We start from the raw sequence: 22,903 nt of genomic DNA, 5'->3' as shown, positions 1-22,903 counted from the left end.
GTGAAATTGGACGGTCTAGCCTTCTGATTAGCGTCACCGCTGTCTCGGTGGAGTTTAATAAACTCGGCCGTCTGCTTCTTGCTATCTAAAATATAACCAGACACTGGTGTAAATTCTCGACTGTCTCATACTTCTGTTTAATAAGTTTTCTGTTTGACGTTTAGTCAGCTGTGTGAAAACCAAGGAGGAACCCACCCGGGGGATTAATAAAGTTTTATTTTATCTAATCTAATAACTTTAATCTCAGCCAAACCGATTTACTCACGAACAAATAAAACACTGAAAAAAGCCCAACAATAACATTTTTAGGTTGTCTAAGTGACTTATATATTACGTTTAACCCGAGCAGCGAAACTCCGCGGTGATCTGAAAATGATGTGCCGGGAGTTGTGCCGTTCTCGGCCGCATCAGTAACCCTCGAGCTCCCGGCTAGCTGTCGAGCTGGTGGGTAGCAGACGCCTCTGAAAACGTCGAAGCACTTTTGCAAATATGGGATATCTTGATAAACCGAGCAGATATTTGATGTTTACACAACTACTTTCTCGCCTGAAAATATGTTAAAAGTTTATTTTGTGACCCAGAAAGATTAGTATGAGTAATTTTAAAACTTAGTAGCGGCCGCCATTGCTGGAAACTGGAGTTTGGCTGGGCCGCGCTATGAATTCTGGGATATGGTAGTAATTTGGACAGCCTTCGGCGCGTCGCTGTGACGTAATCGGTCTACAAATGCGGCCTCAGGAGGATGCAGCCCATGAATTGTATAATATAATCGCAGTATAATCGCAGCCTTTGCGGTTAGAAAATTGCACTTGATCATGTCGCGATATTATCGCAAATGCGATATATCGTTCAGCCCTAATATCGAGCCCAATCCCCACATCACAGATTTAAAGAGATTTATCTGGATTTTCCCTTAAAATTTAAATGCATTCTGTGTATTGCCTATGCGCAAACCTGCCCTAAAATTCAATGAATAACCAAAATTTGCCTCACTGTTTTGTATGGAACCTTGATGACTCACACAGACAAAAATCAAAACCCACTGAAGGCAGTGTGTAAATGTTTGGAAACTACACATTGTTCACGTTCACTGTCGTATAGGGCCAGTGAAGCTAGATACTGTTAGGAGTTAAGGTTTTCCTGTGACTCACAAAACACCTGAAAACAATGTTATGACTATAACTTCCGTTCCCTGAAGGAGTGGAATGAAGTGCAACCCAAATGGTATGGGAAATCATGCTGCTGTATCCTGTATTCCTATTTGGGGAAAAGGGGAACTGACCTAACCAACCTGAATATGGTTGATGCCGTTAGGTAACCCAGTCTTTATAAAGTTACTTTGGTTGAGTCGTCATTGGCTTACAGAGGGCCAAAAATAGAGCTTTTCATTTCACATTATTCTTACCCTCTCACATGTAACGGAGTGGGAATTTTAAGATAAGTTAATGTGGTTCTTTTCAAGGCTGTCAAGATTATCAGGATCTCGCATAATAATAAAAAACCACCACACTTTCGCCCTGTTCCCCACACTCTCAGCGAATATTATGTGACTGCCTGGGTTGGTGTAGGTGTTGCTTCGATGTGTGGTTGGTGATGGGTAGGCTATGTTTCTGACTCATTCCATCTCTGTGTTCCAGGTACAAGCGAGTCTTCTCAGTGGGGACACATGGCATTACCACTTACAACCCAACCACGCTAGAAGTAACAAATCAGGTCAGTATGAATGAGAACGCCTTCATGATGTATGAACCTCTTCTTCTACCTCCAGTGCCTCACAGATGCTTGTGGGATGTGCTGCTCTTGGCACTTTGTGGCCCACATTTTCTAAACGGTTTAGTATCACAGCTCTGAATATATTTTTCTGTGTTTATCGGTGCACAAAATTTGATCCTGCTGTACTGCTGCATCATTGCATCTTATAAGACATTTATCTTTATGCTTCTTGTACATTTGGAAGCACTTGGAAACTTTTTAAATGTTTGAACTGGTCTTTTGATGCTTTAACATGTGTTTAATCCTGTATTTTCACTGTCTATGTCTGTAGTGGACTTATGGAGACATCTGCGGTATTGGCCCGGTAGGAAAAGGTCAGGGCACAGAGTTCAGCCTCACATTCCGTAAAGGCAGCGGCAAGAAGTCGGAAACGCTCAAGTTTTCAACAGAGCACCGGACAGAGCTGCTCACAGAAGCGCTGGTGAGGATAAACACATGGCTAGTACTATAGTACCACCATTGACTGAATAGACTTTACATCCTGACTGAGGTGTTTTGATGTAGCCTATTGTAGCTGTAGTGTCTTAACAAGGTCACTTAATGTGCAATGCACTTTTTTTTTTTTTTAAGAAATGCAACACTTGGAAGTCACAACGTTTGATGTGCTGTCAGTGTTGTGCAAAGATATGAATCATTGGAACTGTTGTTCTTGTAAAGAATTAAAGTCATTATGCTGAACTAAGCAGCAACAAGTATTTCCTATGGAAGGAGTTGTATTTTTCCATTGTTGAAGTTGTGTTTTACAATTATTAGTCATTAATGATTCAACAGTTAGCTGTGTAAGGTTGCACACTGTTGACTTCCTTATTATTCTTTTTTCACAGCGATTCAGAACAGAGTTTTCTGAGGGGAAGATAACTGGAAGGGTAAGTATTTATTTTTGTGCTTAAAAAAAAAAGAGAATAAAGATCAAAATGAAAGTTTGAATATACATTTATATGTACAGAAGTACTGGGCCACCCACACGTCAAACCTACAGAAGCTTCTCAGCCACTGAAACACATGGCATGAAGCTCCTGGTGCACAATTTATGTGCTGATGTTAATGTCAGATGAGGTTTGGAACTCTGCAGTTTGCCAACAGAGCGTTGGCGACTTGCACACATCGTGTACCTCAGCACTCAGTGACCCTAATTTGTAACCTTGTGTGGTCTGCCACTTTGAGTTGTTGTGGTTCTTAAATGCCGCTAGTTTGCAATAATACCACTTACAGCTGATAATGAAATATCTAAGAAGGAAGAAATTTCACAAAATGACTTTGCAACGGTGGCATCCTGTAATTGTACCGTGTTCAAATTCAGTGAGCTCTTTGAAACAACCTATTGTTTCACAATTGTTTGTAAAGGCAGAATGCATGAGTAAATTAGCTGCTTGATTTTATGCAGCAGTAGCAATGGGAATCAAAACACCCACAATTCAAAGATTAAGAGTTGTGGCCCAGGTTTGTCCATATAGCGTAGGTGTACCATTGCTGGGTCATTATATTCAATGTCTTACAACACATGTGCCACATTCTTGGCAGCGCTACAATTGCTACAAGCACCACTGGAGTGACACAAGGAAGCCTGTGAGTTTAGAGGTGACACCAGGCGGCATCGACCAGATCGACCCCCACACTAACCGAGTGGTGTGTTCCTATGATTACCGAAATGTAGAGGGCTTTGTCGAGGTCTCCGATTACCAGGGAGGATTTTGCATCCTTTACGGTGGCTTCAGCAGACTGGTATGTGTTCATAAAGTTTGTGTTTTTGTATATTAAGGAGCTTTTTAAAAATTCATTATTTCTTTAAAAACATATGAGCAAGTTTCTCTTCACCTTCCTTTTCCTTTCTTTCAGCATCTGTTTGCCTCAGAGCATCGAGATGAAATCATTCGCAGTGCCATAGAGCATGCCGGGAACTTTATTGGCATCACTCTTCGATTGAGGAAGGAGGCTCTAACTTTTGAGGGTTTCATGACAGACAGGTTGGGGAAATACAGCTCAGACGAGAGCATAACTTCCCTAGCAGAGTTTGTGGTGCAGAAGATCACCCCTCGACATCCGGTGAGAACGCTCTAGTTTATTTTGCTCTTCTCATTGTTGTAGGGTGGTGGTTGTGAACATTCTATCCAAAAATTGACTAGGTTTCTAATCTGATTATGTAGTGGATTATTTGAAAAATGTGCTGATTTTTTGAGAGTATCATTCATGTTAAGATGTTTGTGCTTTTTGTCTCTTCCAGGAACCCGTTAAGCGCATCCTGGCCCTGACAGAGACGTGTCTAGTGGAGAGAGACCCCGCTTCGTACAACATAGTCACCATCAAACCCTTTGGAGAGGTGAGCCTTAACAAAAAGTTGGAATAATTTTGGCACTAAAAGTCACTCACTCAAAAGCATATTGTGTGCAGCTGTAATGAGAGGTAAATGTTGTTGTTTTTTTTGCTTCATTATATATTATTAGGCTAAACTATCCCCTCCCACTCTCTTTTGGGCATTCTCGCTCTGTCTCATCTCCCCTCAGATATTTGCTCTCATCTGTGATGTGGAAAATCCTCAGGTGTTTACTGTAGAATTTATCCGAGGTCAGATCAGGAAGTTCTCCTCCACAGAAAGGTACGTTCGACAGTGTTTTTTGTCACGCTAAATTTCAGTTAGAATTTTTTTCTCTTTAACCGTAATGGCACATCGATCAGGCATAACATTATGACCACTTACAGGTGAAGTGAAGAAGTGAATAACATTAATTATCTCTTAATCAAAGCACCTTCTAGTGCAGGGGTGGGCAATTCCAGGCCTTGAGGGCCGGTGTCCCTGCAGGTTTTAGATCTCACCCTGGGTCAACACACCTGAATCACATGATTAGTTCGTTATCAGGCCTCTGGAGAACTGCAGGACTTGTTGAGGAGCTAATTTAGCCATTTAAATCAGCTGTGTTGGTCCAAGGACACATCTAAAACCTGCAGGGACACCGGCCCTCAAGGCCTGGAGTTGCCCACCCCTGTTCTAGTGTGTGGGATATATTAGGAAGCAAGTGAATGTTTTTCTTTTTCTTCAAAGCTGATGTGTTAGAAGCCAGAAAATTGGCAACACTAAGGATTTGTGAATTTGCCGAGGGCAACATTGTGATGGCTAGATGGCTGGGTCAGAGCATCTCCAAAACTGCAGCTCTTCTGGGGTCTTCCCCAGCAGTGAAGGTTGGCCGGTGTGGTCTGATCCAACAGATGACCTTCTGTAGCTCAAATTGTTCCGATAGAAAGGTGGCAGAATAGGAGGACAGCGAGGAGTTTGAGGTGTTGACTTGGCCTCCAAATTCCCCCGATCTCAGTCCAATCGCACATCTGTGGGATGTGCTGGACAAGCGAGTCCGATCCATGGAGGCTCCACCTTAAAGGATCTGTTGCTAATATATTAGTGCTAGATACCACAGCACACTTTCAGGGGTCTGATGGAGTCCATGCCTCGACATTTCAGGACTGTTTTGGCAGCAAAAGTTGGCCCAACACAATATTAAGCAGGTGGCCATGATGTTATGTGTGATCCGTGTTTTCTATCCGTGATCTCTAAGTTAATTTATTTTTCCGGTGCCACTCCCTCTGATCATTAGTGCATTTTGCTGAGTCTGTCTGTATGTGCGCTTGTAGGGACTCCCTGTTAGCCAGCTTACTTGATGGAGTCAGAGCATCAGGCAACAGAGATGTGTGTGTCAAGATGGCTCCCACCCAGCGAGGACAGAGATGGGGGCTACTGAGCATGCCTGTGGATGAAGAAGTGGAGAGTTTGCATCTCAGGTTCCTGGCAGCACCTCCCAGTGAGTCAGACCCCTTTGTCTCATAAAATCTGATACAAATTCATGGATCTTGTTTTTGATCTGCTCTACAGTCATATTTAAATGTTAATATTTTACACAGTAGTGTAAGTGGTGCTTCTTCGGTGGCACTGGTGATATTTTCCTCAACCTCTTTGATTTTTATGAAAAATGTAATTGACATTACATTTTTTCCCCTTAATGTTTTTTTTCACTAATTCCTTGTCTCACTAATTTTAACAGAATTATTATACATGACGTTAAAAACCGGCACCACGCGGTGTCTTAAGTACAGCCACACAGACCTTTAAAACGTTCCCTGACCAAACTGCTTATCACATGCCCCTCCCGTCCCCCACGCCTTTCCAAAATGAGATATTTGGTTTTGCGTGTGTCACACATTATCTCTAACTTGAACCTGCATCCCTGTATTCACACTGGCGTCCCACTGTGATTGAGTCCGTTTTATTTCTTTGGTTTTTCTGATCACTGTTATTTGTACAACCGAGGATGACACTGTTAACATCTCCATGGAGCGATTGTGAGAAAAAGTGTTCTGGTTACTCTTGTTTTCACCCGCCTCTCTATGATTGCCAGCCTTCCAGCGTTGCTGCTGAGATAGACAGACACACTTTTGTTTGGTCAGACAGCACATCCTATTAATTTCTTTAACATTGCTTCCTCCCTTTTCCCTTTGCTTAGATGGAAATTTTGCAGATGCAGTATTCAGATTCAATGCCAACATATCCTACAGTGGAGTGCTGCATGCAGTAACCCAAGATGTGAGTGGATTTATTTTCTGTATGATTAATCTCTATGCATTTGCCTAAACAGGAGTCACAGTAATTTCTTTGTATGTCTCCTTTTTCATTCTCTCCAGGGTCTTTTCTCTGAGAACAAAGAGAAGCTCATCAACAATGCCATCCTGGCTCTTTTAAGCCAGGATACAGAGCTGCCGGCTCTTAATACTGAACTGGAAAGTCATTTTCAGGCCATACGACGCTTGGTGGCATCTAAGGCTGGCTTTCAAGCTTTCACCCAGCTGCCAAAGTAAGATTGTCCACATATGTACTTTTGCCCATCTCCTTTTACTTGCTGAAAGTATACATTTGAGCTGCTGGTAACAGGCATGCTCTGTCATTCCAAGGTCTGGTCAAGGGTCTGGACTCACAGATGCAACGTAAATATGAATCCATACATCTCAGTCTGCCCTTTCTCTGTATTTCATATCCTTCTTGATCTTTTTCCACAGTCTGTCCTAGCTGTCTATCAGCCTTCTTCTTTTATCTTTGTTCTGCTTTCATCTCAGGCTGTACGATGAGCACTTCTAAAGGGAGGTTGTGTTGCTTCACTTTGTTCGGTCGAGCTGTCTGCCTCGATTTGTCTTGACCTTCCACCATCCCCATGTCCTCCTCTCATTTTTGCGCCTTCATCTCTCTCCCTTTATCGGCTTCGGTCATTCTGATCTTTACATTTCTGTATTGCCAGGAGCCTTGCAGTCTTCCGGGGTCACTGAGATGTATGAGAGGAACTGTATTTACTGTTTATTCCTTGTTCCCTGTGAAGCAAATGAGCCAGAATTGGTTATCCTGAGAGATTCATTGCTAGCGTAGCTTGGTGTTTCCCTGCCAGATTCACAATACACACACTGTGCTAAATAAACAATAAACTCTTTCCTGAAAGATGGCTGAAAAGCACGAGAAACAACAAGCCACCTCTGAAGCAATGAATTCTTTGTGTATCCAACCCCAGACCTGTTTTTATAATGTATGTAAAAAACAAAACAAAACACAAAAATAATACTGTTTCTGTTCCTGTTAACTTTACGTTGAATGTTTAGTTGTGTTTTTAAATCTGCTAATTTGTCTGTGTGTTTTAGGTTCAGGGAAAAGTTGGGAGTAAAGACAGTAAAAGCTTTAAAAAGGAACAACAATGGCGTGACACATGCTGCTATAGACATGCTCTGTGCTCTTATGTGTGTAAGTCACCTAAGTATGGAGATGTCAAACATATTTAAACCCATGGTAAAAAGAAAGCACTCGTCTTTCAAGTCTAAGGACAAGGTTTTGGACAAGTCCAGACCTTAGCGTGATTGAAATGTTGCTGTGGGCCTTTAAGAGAGCTGTGCATACACAAATGCCCGTAAAGCTCATTGAATTGAAACAATGCTATAAAGAAGAGTGAGCAAATATTCCTCCACAACATTTAAATAATTTAAAATTTTGTAAAGACCAGATGATTTTTTTTCCCCCCACTGTGTCCTGTTACATAAAAAAATTAGAGTTGATAGAGGGTGCACTTTCTTTTTGCTATGACTGTACAGGGACATGGAGTTTGCAGTTTGACTGAGATTTTTTTTTCTTTGATCTTTTTCTCCAGCCGATGCATGATGATTATGACCTGAGGCAGGAGCAGCTGAACAAGGCCTCGCTGCTATCCTCCAAGAAGTTCCTTGAAAACCTTCTTGAAAAATTCATTACTAATGTGGTACATGTCTTTTTATTGTCAGCAAGCTGTTTTTCTCTCCTTTTTTTCTGAAGCTCAGGCATACAAGGACATTCATAACTTTTTTGTATTTAAAAAATCACATCATATATACTATGTTTCTAATGTTATTTCTCTTTTTCTCATATTTTCCAGGACCATGGAACAGGAGCTTTGGTCATCAGCTCTTTGTTGGACTTTTTAACCTTTGCACTCTGCGCCCCCTACAGTGAAACCACTGAGGGGCAGCAGTTTGACATGCTGCTTGAGATGGTCGCCTCTAATGGGCGAACACTTTTCAAGCTATTCCAGGTGGGTAACTTGACAAGCAAGAAACTAAATGGAGAGGAAAGTAAATTAGGAATACTGTCAACAATTAGTCTGATTAAGACAAAAATGTAAAATATATTGAATGGTGATGTTCGTTTCTTTAGCATCCTTCTATGGCTATAGTGAAGGGAGCAGGTCTGGTGATGAAAGCTATTATTGAGGTAAGTCTTTTTGTAGGTGCTATACAGTGACGTCTGGATGTGTTGCGCCTCAGGATTATGATAATAACCAACTAAGCTTTATTTACATTCAGGAGGGAGACAAGGAAATAGCCACCAAGATGCAGGAGCTGGCCTTGAGTGAAGGGGCGCTGCCGAGACATCTGCACACATCTCTGTTCACCATTAGTGCAGACCAGCGGATGCTTACCAACAGGTCTGATCTCAGTAAACATGAACACTGACACATAGTAATGTCGTTTTTTTTCTTATCTTTTTGCTGCTGCAGGTTTTTCCTCTACTGTATTTGTATTTCAGTAAAAATCTATGCAGATAAGCATCATAGGACAGAATTTTACTTGTTACTGGTGATAAATATCTGCCAATAAATGATGTTTCTCAGGCAACTCAGTCGTCACTTGGTGGGACTGTGGACAGCAGAGAACCCTGTAGCAATAAACCTTCTCAAGAGGATACTGGTAAGCCGATTTCAGACTCTTAGAAGAAAAAAAAAATTGATGCTGTTCCAATACTCATGCCAGAAGCTTTTAGTGTGATGATGGTAATAGCCTGTACTTTTTGCTGGCAGCTGAGGTAGCTTGTTTAAAGTCTTCATTTATTTCATTTCGGCTTGTTCATCTCTATGCTTGTAGCCAACAGGCCTGTTGGCATACCTGGACAGTCCTGACCCTGTCCCAGAGAAAGATGTGGACAGAATGCACGTCCGTGACAACTTGAAAATCGCTACGGTATGTGGACAGACATGCACCTTAATGTAATGGAGTCAGTAAAAAATAAAATGTTTGCCATCTGTAATTGTTTTTATATCTTTGTTTCCCACAGGACCAGCTGAATCGAAACAAGGTGCCTGAATGGCAGCGGATAGCAGGAAAAGCAGCCAAAGAAGTGGAGAAGTTTGCCAAGGAGAAAGCTGATCTCGTGCTGATGCACTGGAGAGATAAAATGGGCATAGCCCAGAAGGAGGTGAGAATGATATCTTTTAATTTGTAAAAAGACTTCATGGCTGTTTAACCTCTGAGCTATCAAAAGAGCTGCTGCTGCAAGTGTGTTCTGCTCAGGTTGCTTTAACTTTCATCTTTTTCTATTCTCGTGCTGATGCTGAATAGTGCTGCAGAATCCAAAGACAAACTCAATGGCAGACTTTCCACTTGCTGCTGGTATTTTGCATGTATGGCAGTTAGAGCTTTGCTGCAATCACATTTGACCTTTCTTTGAAAAATATGTGCCTCAGTTATATGCTCTATACACTGCTTGTGCTCCTTTCATATGTGTTTGCCATAAATCTTTTATTTAGGTAGGGAGAAAATTTTGCTTAACTCTTTGTATGGCGAGGTGCAGAATGCGAAGGGTTACCGCTTACTCTTAAGGAAAACCTCTGTTTGGATGCGTGGTGTTTCAGTCTGAACACAAATAGGTGTTTTGTTTTGTTTTTGTACACCCAAAAAATATTTGGGTGGGTCAAGATTGGTGGTGACAGCCACCAAGCTATATCAGGTATTGCCTGCTCCTTGTGCACCCTAAATCAAGACTCCCTTAAAAATAAAATGAAGTTACGTTTCTTCTCTTTCTGTTTCTCTGGCTGCATGATAATCACCCCAGATTTACTGAACAGAGAAGTACAATGATTGGTTTGCTTTCTCTGTGAATCACGGCCACCTTTTTATTTTTGGATTTGTTACTGTTTTTCAAATGAGTATAATTACAAAATTAGTCATGCAGTACTACAGAAATCTTGTGTAAAGTCATCTATTAAATCACAGATTTAGTTGTAACTTTTATGACTCTCACTTTGTATATTAGTAGCATCGTGATCTGTGACCCTTTAGCTGCAATTCATCTGTTTGATCTGAGGAACAATAATCTCTCTGTGTGTCTCCACTCCTCCCTCCCCTTGTCTTGTGTGGTTTCTCTGCTGTCAAAATTTGCAGCAGGACAGAAATAACCTGGTAAGTAGGACTGACCAATGGGATCCTTTTTCCATTCTCTCCATGTTCTTTCTCTCGATTAAACCATTTTTCATCTTCACGAGACCCATCAGGCGTGTTTTTGTTTGGTTTCGTGTTATTTAGTCGGGCAGTCGCATCTTGACATCCAAAAGGGATTTCCAGGAGTCTTAAAATAGAACCCAGGAAAAAAGTGTGATGAAAGAGCACGTCATGTCTTTTCTTCTCCTTTTGACAACAGAGGGCATGTTCAGGGTGGAGCACAGGCTGAACTGGATCTTTGCAGCTATAAGTATGCTTGTAGCTATATATATGCTTACCTGCATATTTAGTTATCAATAAATAATGACCACACACAGCCTTAAACAATAAGACCTTTACAAATATCCCATGCAGCAGTGTTTTTTAATATCCTTGATGAAATTTCAGAAAAATTGTTGTTATCCTTTCTAGCATCTAAACTACAATGTTTTGCATTCTGAAACTCGGAGTTGGCGGTAGTGCTGTGAAAAGGCACTCATCAAATGCATGAGAACTGTGTTCATAATTTTGAAACCATAAATTAGCTTCACATAGGTATGTAGAGCGTAAACATGCCACAGACCTGGTTCTCCTGAACACACCCAACTTTGGGATCCCACCTTGGTTTTTTGTGTTTGTTTTATTCTGTGTTTGTACGGTTCATTGTTTTGTTTTGTTTTGTTTTTAATATTTGTGTTTAATTTTTCTAATATCTGACTTCCTCCATTCTAAAAAAACCACCCCAACATGTTATTATCCATTCATTGAATTTCACTTTATTATTCTTTTCTGTCTAAAATGTTGCTCATGTTGTCGCTGTCTTTACCACTCTGTGTGCCGTGATGTGACAGAGCAAACACTGAAGTCTGTGAATAATGTGGAATACCTTACAAAGATGTCCCTTTGTGATTTAATTTCAGAATCCAAACCAAAAACCTGTCATCCTGAGAAAGAGGAGGCAGAGGATAAAGATTGAAGCAAACTGGGAGCTCTTCTACTACAGGTAGAAATTTCTAACTATGGTAACCCAAAATTGCAATCAGATGTGAGTATGGGACCTTCTTTTGCTGTACTTTATTGTGCCAATACTGCACAATAAAGGGGCACCCACACAGGAAGTAACAAGCAGTAATGTGGAGAAATAACCACTAACCATGTGAAGTGGGCAGAATTTTCACTGTTGAGTGAAATATCGGTTACACAACCAGAGCTTAGAATGCTTATTAGTGGCCAGCTGTCATCTTTGAAGTGATGAGCAAGTAAGTTTATATATGGAAACGTTAAAACGTTGTTAGGATGTATGTAGGCATCATAAAGCTTGGCTTGTTGGTATGATCCACTTACATTTTTAAAAGGACATGATCAAGCGTCTCGGTCCTGTTTTTTCATTAAGATTCCAGCTTGACCATGCGCGATCCAACCTCATCTGGAACTTTAAAACAAGGGAGGAACTTCGCGATGCCCTGGAGGGGGAGATGCGTTCCTTTGGCGTGGACCGCGAGCTGGGCAGTGCCACAGTTATCTCCTGGAACCATCAGGAGTTTGAGGTTTGTGCTCAATTACTAGTACGGTTCAGTCTCTGGGCTGTCATTTACTTTAGAAAATCATTTTATAGTAAACTTGTATAATATTTAAATCAAAAGAAAACTGTAGATTGTAAGGTAAAACCAGAAAATTGTAATCCAGTCTTATTCCAGTGGTATGCAGATAAACATGTCATTATTCAAATCCGTGCTCCTATGTGTCATCTTTTTGTTACAGGTGAAATATGAGTGCCTTTCAGATGAGATAAAAATTGGGGATTATTACTTGCGACTGCTGCTTGAGGAGGACGAAAACGAAGAATCGAGTGCTATCAAGAGATCGTAAGATTTTTAACCTCCAAGCGAGCTACGCCCATGTCATTATTCCCTCCCAAATCTATAAAGAGGAGTCATGCTTCCCCTTCGTTGTGTTTTCAGATACGAGTTCTTCAACGAACTCTACCACCGCTTTTTGCTTACACCCAAAGTTACAATGAAGTGCCTGTGCCTGCAGGCACTCGCAATAGTCTACGGCAAGTGCTATGAAGAGATTGGCCCCTTCACTGACACAAAATACATCGTGGGGATGCTGGACCGGGTAAATGCTGGCAAACTCATTTCACTCTGCTTTTGTGTTGTTTAATTACTCCTGAAATCTAACACACGTTTGTCATTAAAGTGTACAGACAGACTGGAAAGAGACAGACTCATACTCTTCCTCTACAAGCTCATTCTCCACAAGGTAAGCTATACAATTAGTCTCTTTGCGTTGCATGCTAATTTAACCCATCGTTTTGTTTTTTCTGTGCATTAATTCCCCTTTCTTCTATAGAAAAACGTAAAGGATGTCATGGACTCAAATGGAGTTCGTATTTTGGTGGACCTGCTCACTTTGGCACATCTGCACACCAGCAGAGCTACCGTGCCGCTACAGGTAAAAAGAAAAAAGAAAGAGGCTAATTGGTTTCTGTTTGTACTTCGTTTTGTTTTTAGATTCTGACTTTAGATGCGACAGTAGTCTTTTTTTGTGCCAGAAATAACCATATTTAAAAAAGAAGTTGGACGAGTTACCACTGTCGAGCATGATTATCAAGCTGCTTGTCTAAATGTATGGGTGTGATGCGCTCATGCACATACATGATTATACGTGCTCAGTAACAGACTGGCTGTGCCACATAAGAAGCTACCTTATTTCTTATAGTTTCAATGAAATGGTCAAAAAAGCAAGTGCACAGGGTCGAGGTTTAGTTCACAGACTTGAGTTAGCAGAAGTTAAGCCTAGCACAGAGGGATTGTCTCCAGAAGGCTTTGTGACACCAGTCAATGAAAGCAGTAGTGCCCCTAACTCCATTATTCCCTTAGAGTTGTTATGAAGGAGGAGAGTATCCATAGAGGACAAATATTTTTGTAGCAGGCTGTGAAAAGGCTTTGTAAAAACGACAATTGGGATTGACTCCATTTTTGAACCATCTACAAGTCGCCTACAGAGAGAATGGCATTTTAGCACTTTAACGTCAGCTTCTTCAGCCCCAGAGGTCAACACTTGTTAAAAAAGGGCTGTAGCATTTTTCTAATTTGTTTGATGAGCTCAACCGCACAGCCAGATGTTTTCAGATGAATTAAAATGGCATTGACTCTTGCGTAACTAATGTTTGCGCAGTTTCAAAGGATGTCTTCAATTTCCACAGAGCAACGTGTTGGAGGCAGCACCAGATATGAAGAGGGAAAGCGAGAAGGAGTGGTACTTTGGTAATGCAGACAAGGAGAGAAGAGGACCTTTCAGCTTTGAGGAGGTTTGTAATTAAAAAATATAACATTAGAATTTTACTTCAATTTTATTTGTAAAGTCATTTTATAAAGAGAAGAAAATGCCACAGTACTCAGTGAACTGAAAAACATCCCATCAGTTTTTATCATTTGTGTTAAATCAATAAAACAAAGTACAATTATTAAATAAATTTAATTGAATATAACATTAGTGCATTACCTCAGTTACTGCAGTGCAACATTTTGTTCATTTTTGTTGATCTCATGCAGTTGTCTACATTTATTTCTGTGTGGTTTTGTCTTTGTTTTGAGTTGCTTAGTTTTCAGCTTCTATTTCTGCTCACCATTGTGTTTTATTTATCTTTTTCAGATGCAGGAGTTTTGGAGTACAGGTGTGCTGACAGCAAAGACACGCTGCTGGGCTCAGGGGATGGACGGATGGCGCCCCCTGCAGGCCATTCCTCAATTGAAGTGGTGCCTCCTGGCTACAGGGCAGGCAGTGATGAATGAGTCTGACCTGGCAACCCTCATCCTTAACATGCTCATCACGATGTGCTCGTACTATCCCAGCAGGTGGGACCCATTGAAATTGTCTCTATGGTTGTGTGAGCGCCAAATAAACCACCTGTCCTCTTTTACAACTTTATTTTATGTATTATATACAGTAGGATTTATTAATTGTTTTTCTTTACTCAGGGACCAAGACAATGCCATTATCCGTCCTTTACCTAAGATCAAAAGGATGATTGCTGACAATGCCTGTCTCCCACACATTGTCCAGGTAGTTGCACAATTCGTCTTGAAGTTGTGTCACATGACCAGATGATACTCATCACTGAACTGAATAAAATGCTTGTCTTTGTCCTCTGCAGCTGCTCCTAACCTTTGACCCCATTCTGGTGGAAAAGGTGGCCAATGTTCTGTACCTGGTGATGCAGGACAACCCCAACCTGCAGCGTCTCTATTTGACTGGTGTCTTCTTCTTCATCATGATGTACACAGGCTCCAACGTGCTTCCTGTGGCAAGGTGAAAGCACGGCGCAGTCAGCTGGCAAAATCTTTTCTAGAAAGGAGTTTTATAACAGTTTTGTGTATGTATGTAGTGTTGATACTGATGTCTGTGATTTTTGTCTGATGTCTTCAGATTCCTGAAGTACACTCATCTGAAACAAGCATTCAAATCAGAGGAGGTGAAGTTCCTTATATTTTACAATAGATGATATCCTTTGAATCTTAGATCCTTTTGAAAATGGCATTGACCTGTTGCGCTGTCTTTACAGTCTAAGGGTCAGGACATTGTGCAGCGTAGTGTTCTGGGACCTGTGTTGCCTGAAGCCATGGTGTGTTATCTGGAGAACTACGAGGCCGAGCGATTCTCTGAGATTTTTCTGGGAGAATTTGACACGCCTGAGGCAATTTGGAGCAGCGAGATGAGGTCAGAAGTAGTCTCTGTCTTGCGTAATTAGCTTACTTAAAGATCATGTACAGATAACTGCAGCAACAATAGACATTGTCTAATTTCTGAGAGTTTTAAAAGTTTCTTTTTGAATTCTGTTTCAGGCGGATGATGATAGAGAAGATAGCGGCCCATGTTGCTGACTTTAGCCCCAGGCTGCAGAGCAACACGCGGGCCCTTTACCAGTACTGTCCCATCCCAGTCATTAGCTTCCCTCAGCTGGACAATGAGCTCTTCTGCAACATCTACTACCTCAGACATTTGTGTGACAGCACCCGCTTCCCTGACTGGCCTATCCGAGATGCCGTACGTCAATATTGAAAATTTTCTACTTTTTCTTTTTTGTGTTTAAAATGTTTGGTTTTTAAAAGTATCATGATTTGATTGTCCCTTCAGGTGAAGCTGCTTAAAGACACTCTTGAAGCCTGGAAGAGGGAAGTGGAGAAGAAACCTCCTTCAATGTCTGTGGACGATGCCTTTGAAGTCCTCAACCTCCCCAAAGGACAGGGGCAGTGAGTGTTGTTGTTTTCAAAGTAGCAGGCAACATGCATTACATTTTTTACTATAATCATAGATGTCTATATATAGATAGATACAGGTATATAGAGAGATGTATAGATATATAGAGAATGCTTTGAGTTGCTGTCATTAAATGCACCCTCTTTTTTTGGCTTTTTGTCTTTAGGCACGAAGAGAGTAAAATCAGGAAAGCCTACTTCAGGCTGGCACAGAAGTACCATCCTGACAAAAACCCAGAGGGCAGAGTGCGTACAGTCATCACCAGCTCTACAAAAATGACTTTGCTTAGGTTAAAAGTAATTATGAATTTGATTTCAGCAACTTTTTTTTAATGTGTTTTAGGATATGTTTGAAAAAGTTAACAAAGCCTATGAGTTCCTCTGCACAAAGACTGCGCGAATCGTGGATGGCCCCGACCCAGAAAACATCATTCTCATCCTCAAAGCCCAGAGCATCCTGTTCAACCGGCATAAACAAGGTTTGTTTTTATTGCTGTTTATTCTATCTCCTGTAAAACATAGCCTCGCAGTATGCAAGAAGAGAGAGTGAGAGTTCCTTCAGCTGCAGTCTTTCAGCTAATGCTGCTGATTCTTTCACTACTTCCTCAGAACTGGAGCCTTACAAATATGCTGGTTATCCCATGCTCATCAAAACAATCACAATGGAGACGGAAGATAATCAGCTTTTCTCAAAAACGTCCCCTCTTCTCCCGGCTGCTGCTGAACTCGCCTTCCACACTGTAAACTGCTCGGCTCTTAATGCAGAGGAACTGCGACGGGACAACGGCATTGAGGTATTAAACGTCTTAAAAAGCTGTGAAATATCAGGCAGTTTAAGGGAAATAAAAAATGTACTTCATGTGGTTATGTGTAAGTATGCTGGGGCATGTGGAGAAGCTGTGGTATGTGAATAATGAAATTGTGCTTGTTTTTATTCAGATATTGTTGGAGGCTCTGTCTCGGTGTGTCGCTGTGTTAACTGCGTCCAGCAAGCCTGATGACATGGCTGTACAGGTGATGACAAAACACATGATTTCCCTTTCCTTGCAGTCACATTTCTGTATGTGCACATTTTGATCTTGTCATTTTATCACGCTTTCTAAATGCCAATCGTACCACAGGTGTGTGGGCACATCTGTAAGTGCTACAGTGTAGCAGCTCAGTTTGAGGAATGCAGGGAAAAAATCATCGAAATGCCCAATATCATCCGAGACCTCTGTCACATCTTGTACTATGGAAAGGTCAGTCTTGCATCTTCTGTGTGTGCTTTATTCTTCTTTTTCTTTTCAGCAGTTTGAACTAAAAATAGCAATTTCCAATTTTCCTCGCTTCCTCTCAGGGTCTCTCAAAGACTGCAGCCCTGGCGGTTCAGTGCGTCAGCTCCTTTGCGGTGGATTTCTTCCTACAGACCCATCTGTACCACGCTGGTGTGCTTTGGCACCTGCTGGTCTATCTGTTCAACTACGACTACACTCTAGAGGAGAGTGGCGTGCAGGCTAGTCAGGACACAAACCAGCAGGAGGTCGCTAACAACTTGGCCAAACTCAGCCTCATAGCCCTGAGCCGTCTGGCAGGCTACACACCAACGCCACAAAGCCCTGATGGAAACAACCCTGTTTCAGAGACCAATGGCATAGAGGGTACGCCTCCAGAGAACCCCACTATCCGAAAGAGCTTAGCAGCCATGCTGACTCCATACATCTCAAGGAAGCTGGGCACGACATCTCCCGCTGAGGTCAGTTGAATATGTTGCTAAGTAGACATTAATGGACGTTGCTAAGCATCAGTGAGCAGAGGCCAAATGCTGTGCTCAAAGCAAACTTCTCTTTTTTGCGTTCAGGTCTTGAAGTTGCTGAACAGTAACTCGGAGAATCCCTACTTGATCTGGAACAATGGGACACGAGCCGAGCTGCTGGAGTTCCTAGAGATTCAGCAGGAGGGAAACATCAAAAGAGTAGGAATGACTTACAAGTGCTTTCAGACTGCCTTTCACGATAAATGATCCAAAACTGGAGTGAATCACGCAACTTCTCTGGTTTCTTGGCAGGGAGAAAATGATAAAAGCTTTGGTGCTGAGTTTGTGTTCAGTGATCACAGCAAGGAGCTCATAGTGGGTGAGATTTTTGTCCGAGTCTACAATGAACAGCCATCTTTTCCACTGGAGGTGAGGAGAAGAAAGTATTAGACAATTAGGACCAAATTCAGGTTTGGACTTTTAGTAATCCATAAGTAACTTGTTTTACAATCTCTGTCTTCAGTACCCAAAAGCATTTGCAGCCAGTCTGCTGGACTATGTTGGCTCCCAGGCTCAGTACCTCAACACTCTGCTGGCCATGAGTCAGAGTAACAAGGTAGAGTCCCAGCAGCACGCTGAAAGGCTTCGCTTTGCTGAAATGGCTTTAGAGGCCCTCCGTAATGTCATCAAGAACAACCCTGGTGAGCTTCCAGACTGACTGACGTTATGTTTATTTAAGTGCTGTGAGTTTGGAGCTTCTTTCTAAGTATTTCTCTTGGTGTAATTACAGGATCAGAGTCGGAGTGCATCGGTCACTTCAAGCTGCTCTTCTCCTTGTTGCGGGTTCATGGAGCTGGTAGAGTGCAACAGCTGGTTTTGGAGGTAGAGATCAACAGGTCTTGGGTCCTTACATGTACTTACTGTGAATCCCTGGATTGTTATCATATTGGTGTCTTCTGCAGGTTGTGAATACAGTGACATCAAATCAAGAGTGTGTGAGCAACATCGCTGAATCTCTAGTGTTGTCCAACCTTCTGGTGCTGCTGCACTCACTTCCTTCCAGTGAGAAAACACAACTGACTGTCATACTCTTTGTCTTTCCTCTTCTCCCTATCCCTGTAATGCATCTTCACACACTGAAATACTCCTTTGTGTCCTTCAGGCAGGCAAATGGTGCTGGAAACCCTCTATGCACTCACGTCTAACACGAAGATCGTCAAAGAGGCAATGGCCAAAGGTCAGTGTTCTACTGTTTGTTTGTTTTTGTTGTTGTTTGTTTTTTAGTGATTGCTGGCTACATTTATCTGAATTTTGAATCACAGATGTTTCTGTTAATCTTTATGTCCTGCAGGTGCTCTGATCTATTTGCTGGACCTCTTCTGTAATTGCACACACCCCCAGGTTCGCACACAGACTGCAGAGCTCTTCTCAAAGATGACTTCAGACAAGCTGGTTGGGCCAAAGGTCAGATTGGAGTTAAAAAAATAAATAAAAGACTTAATCACTCTCCTCTCCCTTTTACCTTATGATGTGTCGCAACATATTTTCAACTCACTTTTGCTGTTTCATATTCTGCTTTCTCTTTTAGGTGCGTCTAACACTGATGCGTTTCCTCCCTGGTGTATTCATGGATGCCATGCGGGACAATGCTGAGGCAGCAGTTCACATATTTGAGGGAACGCACGAAAACCCTGAGCTCATCTGGAATGACAGCTCAAGGGAGAAAGTGTCTACTACTGTCCGGGAGATGATGCTTGAGTGTGTGACAAACACTGTTTTAACCAGATAAAGAATAGTTAGACACTCTAATAGGATGTTTTATGTCTTGTACTAAATCACTTTAAATCTTTTCCAGGCACTTTAAACAGCAGAAAGATAATCCTGATGTGAACTGGAAAGTAAGTATGAAAAGTCATTATTTTAAGTTGGTGTATCTGTAGGAACTATGAATGTGAAACTAAACTCCTAATCTGTGTGCTCAGTTGCCAGAAGACTTCACAGTGGCTTATGGAGCCGGACAGGGCGAGCTTGAAGTTGGTGGAGTCTTCTTGCGCATCTTTATTGCTCAGCCTGGGTGGGTGCTACGCAAGCCTCGAGAGTTCCTGGTGTCACTTCTGGAAACCCTGACTGAGCTCCTGGAGAAGAACAATCCCAATGTGAGCTTCCTAACTGAGAAACAACAGTACAAATTTCTAGTGAATGCAGAAGTTAGACTTTTTCTGTCTTATTCTGTTATCTTCTGCAGGGTGAGGCCCTGGAGACGGTTACCACGGCGGCAGTTTGCCTGTTCAGCACACAGTGCCAGCTGGCCGACCAGGTCCCTCCTTTGGGCCACCTGCCTCGGATCTTGGCGGCACTCAACCACAAGAACAATGCCGTGCCCAAGAGCTCCATCCGCCTCATCCATGTACTTTCAGATAATGAGGTAAGAAACTAATTTTAATGCAAGACTACAAAAAATCAGAACCATCTTAAGCCAGTTTAAATGTTTTATGTAAAAGTGACACCTCACCCACATCAACTAAGATATGCTTTGTTTCGTGTAGCTGTGTGTACGGTCCATGGCTTCTCTGGAGACTATTGGCCCTCTGATGACAGGGATGAAGGTTCGGGCGGACATGGCTGGATTGGCTTGTGAAGCTCTCAACCGCATGTTCCAGAAGGAGCAGACAGACCTAGTTGCCCAGGTGCACTGTCACCCTTGCTGTTATTATCCCTCACTATGTTTCATGTGTCCTTAATGGAACTTTCTATAACAACTTAACAGGCTCTGAGGGTGGAGCTGGTTCCATACCTCTTGAAATTACTGGAAGGAATCGGCCTGGAGACGTTAGAAAACCCTTCAGCTACTAAGGCCCAGATAGTTAAAGCTCTGAAGTCCATGACTCGTAGTCTACAGTATGGAGAGCAGGTATGATCGAATTATTAAAGTCATCGAATGATTGGTATGATTGTTTATTTAACAATCAAATATTTGAACTCTTGCTTGTTTTTTTTCCATAGGTGAATGAAATTCTTGCAAAGTCTTCAGTATGGAGTGCCTTCAAAGACCAGAAACACGATCTTTTCATCTCAGAGTCTCAGACTGCAGGTTACCTGACAGGTAAAGTTTTCTTTTTTGCATATTAGAAGAGTGATTAACCTGAATAACAAGCTAAACTGTTAAAATATAAAGTGCTTTAAAAGGTAAGTCTTCTGCATCTTTCTCTGAGCTGATGATGAATCTTAATGCTTTGCTTTACCCTAAAAAGGCAAAACACCTTATGGCTGACTCCTCACTTATGCTTAAACCCAGCTGTCCTATAACTTCCTGGCCCTTCCCTTCCTCTTTTTTCCTCCACATTTCCTCCTCAGGGGTTTCCACTCCTTCTCTCCTGGCCGCCAGCAGCCCACTGCGAGGTGGGCTCTAGACTCCTGAACTGGGCCCTCACAGCCCTCCTCTCTTTTGCTCTGATGCAGGTAGACCGTCCTGGCTCCTACCGTCATTCCTCTTTACCTCCATCCTGGCTGCACATGCCATTCTCCATTCCCACCCATTTCATCTTACTCACACTGAAAATAATTCATTACCTCTTAACACCCGTTCTGGATCCTCAACAGTGTATTGGAAAACAGCCAGCTTGTGTTATGTATGCAATATGTAGCCAGCACATTTTAAAAGGCTGAAATGTAGAGTTACAAGTGAAAAACATAGAAAATAGAATCAGATTTTCTAGAAAATTATCCATTAGTTGTTTACACAGTAGTCAAACTAAATTAAGCCCATGGAAAACATTGTAGCCAGTGTAGCGATCATCCCATCCATGCTTGGTGTCTTAGTGTGTAGTACATCATTCTAGCTCCCCATTAGCCCTGCATCTATCCTTGTAATTTACATCTGAACTGTCTCTTCTGCCTTGCTGTCATTGTAGGTCCAGGAGTAGCAGGTTACCTTACAGCAGGAACGGGCACCACAGTAATGCCCAACGTCCCACCCCCTGTGGACAATGACACTGGAGACCAAGGCTGAAGGACACGCACACTGAAAGGCTCAGGCACCCAGAGTGCAGCTTCATGGCTGCAGCTCAGAGAGGGACTGTTCAGCTCCCCACATGAAGGGGATGTTGAGAGGAAAACAAAACAACTGAAAAAAAGACGAGTGAGAGAGCGGGCCGTCATTGACTGTCACCAAAACCTCTGCGACACCTCCTGCAGCGTCACTCTGCTTTGCCCCTTACAAATGACACTCAAGTCTTCAGAAATGCTTTGTTTTAATGGATGACCACATTTGTTTAGTTTCTGTTCTACTTTTCTTATTTCTTCTAATGACAGAGAAGAGTTTACTTTTTGTATGAATATATTTTTTACTCTTGATTTTTTTTTTTCATTAGACAGTCATGGGAAGACTGAGGCTTCTTTTTTGTTAATTTTTTTTTCTCTTTGGCATATTCTGATTGGCTACCTTAACCTTACATCTCTGAGGCCTCATTTGTGACGAACAAGCGCACAGGACCTATCCACCACTGAAATAAACATTTTGTTTACTTGTCTATATTAACGCATTCTCATGTGGAAAAGAAAAAAAAATCACGGGACATGAAGAAATGGATGTGTATGATTTCTCTGGCCTATTTCTCCAAAAGAAAATGCCACTTTAACCCCTTAGACTTCTGCTGACCTCTGGTCTGCTTTGATCAGGTCAGCTTCAGTCCTCTTCTGTCAAAGATGACACAGAGCTCTCATAATATCCAGCCTTTTTTTCCTCTGATCTTATTCATACTTCATTCTGCTCTCTCTTTGAAGGCTACCCTTTTCTGCCTCATATTTTTTAAAGTAACTCTCCCCCAGAATGCAAAAAGCACTAGAATATTTATGAGTGAATAATAACCACCTGAAATGAGCTTCTGCTGACATGACGAATGACATTGACTCTGATTACCAATCTATGTGAAAGACTAGTGCAATTTGTGAAATGTTCAATGTAATATTACGTATATAAACTTTATATTGAATGTACATTGAAAAAAAAAAATCAGTTGACACTTGTACATAAAATTTTAAGAATAAAAGGGAACCCACAGTGTTGTTCTACTTGTTTTTTCTGTTCACAATAATTATAGATGTTAAGTCTGTTGAGCGAGAGAGAGAGATGAAAAGGGGGGCGGGTATGTATCAAAATATTTCTCAATCCAATCACTTTTGCAGTTAAATGTTTTTATACAAGAATCAATGTGATGTACTTGAGGCCTCAGGCAATATGTTTGTTTGCTTATAAGTGCAAATGTTTCATAGAGTTATGTCATTTATATTATGTCAATCTATTTGAGAACCATAACTTTTCACGGATGTGGATATTGAATTTATAGTGGATTACACCAGCTACATAGATGCCATGAATTAGGGACTAGGT

General features: G+C 41.7%; 1 protein-coding gene across 3 annotated transcripts in view; it reads left to right on the top strand.

Moving 5' to 3' along the window:
- dnajc13 (dnaJ homolog subfamily C member 13) overlaps window positions 1-21,965 on the top strand; it is a 32,374-nt gene extending 10,409 nt beyond the window's left edge. The window contains exons 3-57 of one of the 3 annotated variants that reach the window (XM_085419031.1): window positions 1,638-1,713; window positions 2,045-2,194; window positions 2,598-2,639; window positions 3,295-3,495; window positions 3,610-3,816; window positions 3,995-4,090; window positions 4,275-4,366; window positions 5,395-5,561; window positions 6,261-6,340; window positions 6,439-6,608; window positions 7,438-7,537; window positions 7,938-8,045; window positions 8,199-8,354; window positions 8,477-8,533; window positions 8,626-8,747; window positions 8,934-9,009; window positions 9,184-9,279; window positions 9,374-9,514; window positions 10,480-10,497; window positions 11,436-11,518; window positions 11,909-12,062; window positions 12,277-12,380; window positions 12,477-12,636; window positions 12,718-12,780; window positions 12,871-12,972; window positions 13,727-13,831; window positions 14,176-14,378; window positions 14,502-14,586; window positions 14,678-14,832; window positions 14,950-14,995; window positions 15,086-15,240; window positions 15,366-15,567; window positions 15,658-15,773; window positions 15,947-16,025; window positions 16,123-16,258; window positions 16,389-16,573; window positions 16,719-16,793; window positions 16,901-17,020; window positions 17,119-17,514; window positions 17,620-17,733; window positions 17,827-17,943; window positions 18,038-18,215; window positions 18,305-18,396; window positions 18,477-18,576; window positions 18,677-18,751; window positions 18,866-18,978; window positions 19,103-19,272; window positions 19,370-19,412; window positions 19,497-19,670; window positions 19,760-19,939; window positions 20,061-20,201; window positions 20,282-20,425; window positions 20,518-20,617; window positions 20,869-20,973; window positions 21,426-21,965. In XM_085419031.1, coding sequence (XP_085275157.1) covers window positions 1,638-1,713; window positions 2,045-2,194; window positions 2,598-2,639; window positions 3,295-3,495; window positions 3,610-3,816; window positions 3,995-4,090; window positions 4,275-4,366; window positions 5,395-5,561; window positions 6,261-6,340; window positions 6,439-6,608; window positions 7,438-7,537; window positions 7,938-8,045; window positions 8,199-8,354; window positions 8,477-8,533; window positions 8,626-8,747; window positions 8,934-9,009; window positions 9,184-9,279; window positions 9,374-9,514; window positions 10,480-10,497; window positions 11,436-11,518; window positions 11,909-12,062; window positions 12,277-12,380; window positions 12,477-12,636; window positions 12,718-12,780; window positions 12,871-12,972; window positions 13,727-13,831; window positions 14,176-14,378; window positions 14,502-14,586; window positions 14,678-14,832; window positions 14,950-14,995; window positions 15,086-15,240; window positions 15,366-15,567; window positions 15,658-15,773; window positions 15,947-16,025; window positions 16,123-16,258; window positions 16,389-16,573; window positions 16,719-16,793; window positions 16,901-17,020; window positions 17,119-17,514; window positions 17,620-17,733; window positions 17,827-17,943; window positions 18,038-18,215; window positions 18,305-18,396; window positions 18,477-18,576; window positions 18,677-18,751; window positions 18,866-18,978; window positions 19,103-19,272; window positions 19,370-19,412; window positions 19,497-19,670; window positions 19,760-19,939; window positions 20,061-20,201; window positions 20,282-20,425; window positions 20,518-20,617; window positions 20,869-20,924 — 6,676 coding nt within the window. In that variant the 3' untranslated portion in view covers window positions 20,925-20,973; window positions 21,426-21,965. The remainder of the gene's footprint in view (window positions 1-1,637; window positions 1,714-2,044; window positions 2,195-2,597; window positions 2,640-3,294; window positions 3,496-3,609; window positions 3,817-3,994; window positions 4,091-4,274; window positions 4,367-5,394; window positions 5,562-6,260; window positions 6,341-6,438; window positions 6,609-7,437; window positions 7,538-7,937; window positions 8,046-8,198; window positions 8,355-8,476; window positions 8,534-8,625; window positions 8,748-8,933; window positions 9,010-9,183; window positions 9,280-9,373; window positions 9,515-10,479; window positions 10,498-11,435; window positions 11,519-11,908; window positions 12,063-12,276; window positions 12,381-12,476; window positions 12,637-12,717; window positions 12,781-12,870; window positions 12,973-13,726; window positions 13,832-14,175; window positions 14,379-14,501; window positions 14,587-14,677; window positions 14,833-14,949; window positions 14,996-15,085; window positions 15,241-15,365; window positions 15,568-15,657; window positions 15,774-15,946; window positions 16,026-16,122; window positions 16,259-16,388; window positions 16,574-16,718; window positions 16,794-16,900; window positions 17,021-17,118; window positions 17,515-17,619; window positions 17,734-17,826; window positions 17,944-18,037; window positions 18,216-18,304; window positions 18,397-18,476; window positions 18,577-18,676; window positions 18,752-18,865; window positions 18,979-19,102; window positions 19,273-19,369; window positions 19,413-19,496; window positions 19,671-19,759; window positions 19,940-20,060; window positions 20,202-20,281; window positions 20,426-20,517; window positions 20,618-20,868; window positions 20,974-21,425) is intronic. The other 2 variants (XM_085419029.1, XM_085419030.1) reach the window with 2 other exon arrangements.
- The last annotated feature ends 938 nt before the right edge of the window (window positions 21,966-22,903 follow it).

Source organism: Rhamphochromis longiceps, linkage group LG9 (assembly GCF_057381845.1).
Source record: "Rhamphochromis longiceps isolate RC_006_pf linkage group LG9, R_longiceps_female_GT1.1, whole genome shotgun sequence".
NCBI lineage: Eukaryota > Metazoa > Chordata > Actinopteri > Cichliformes > Cichlidae > Rhamphochromis > Rhamphochromis longiceps.
The sequence above is the reverse complement of the archived record's forward strand: the minus strand, read 5'-3'. Positions and strand labels throughout refer to the sequence as shown.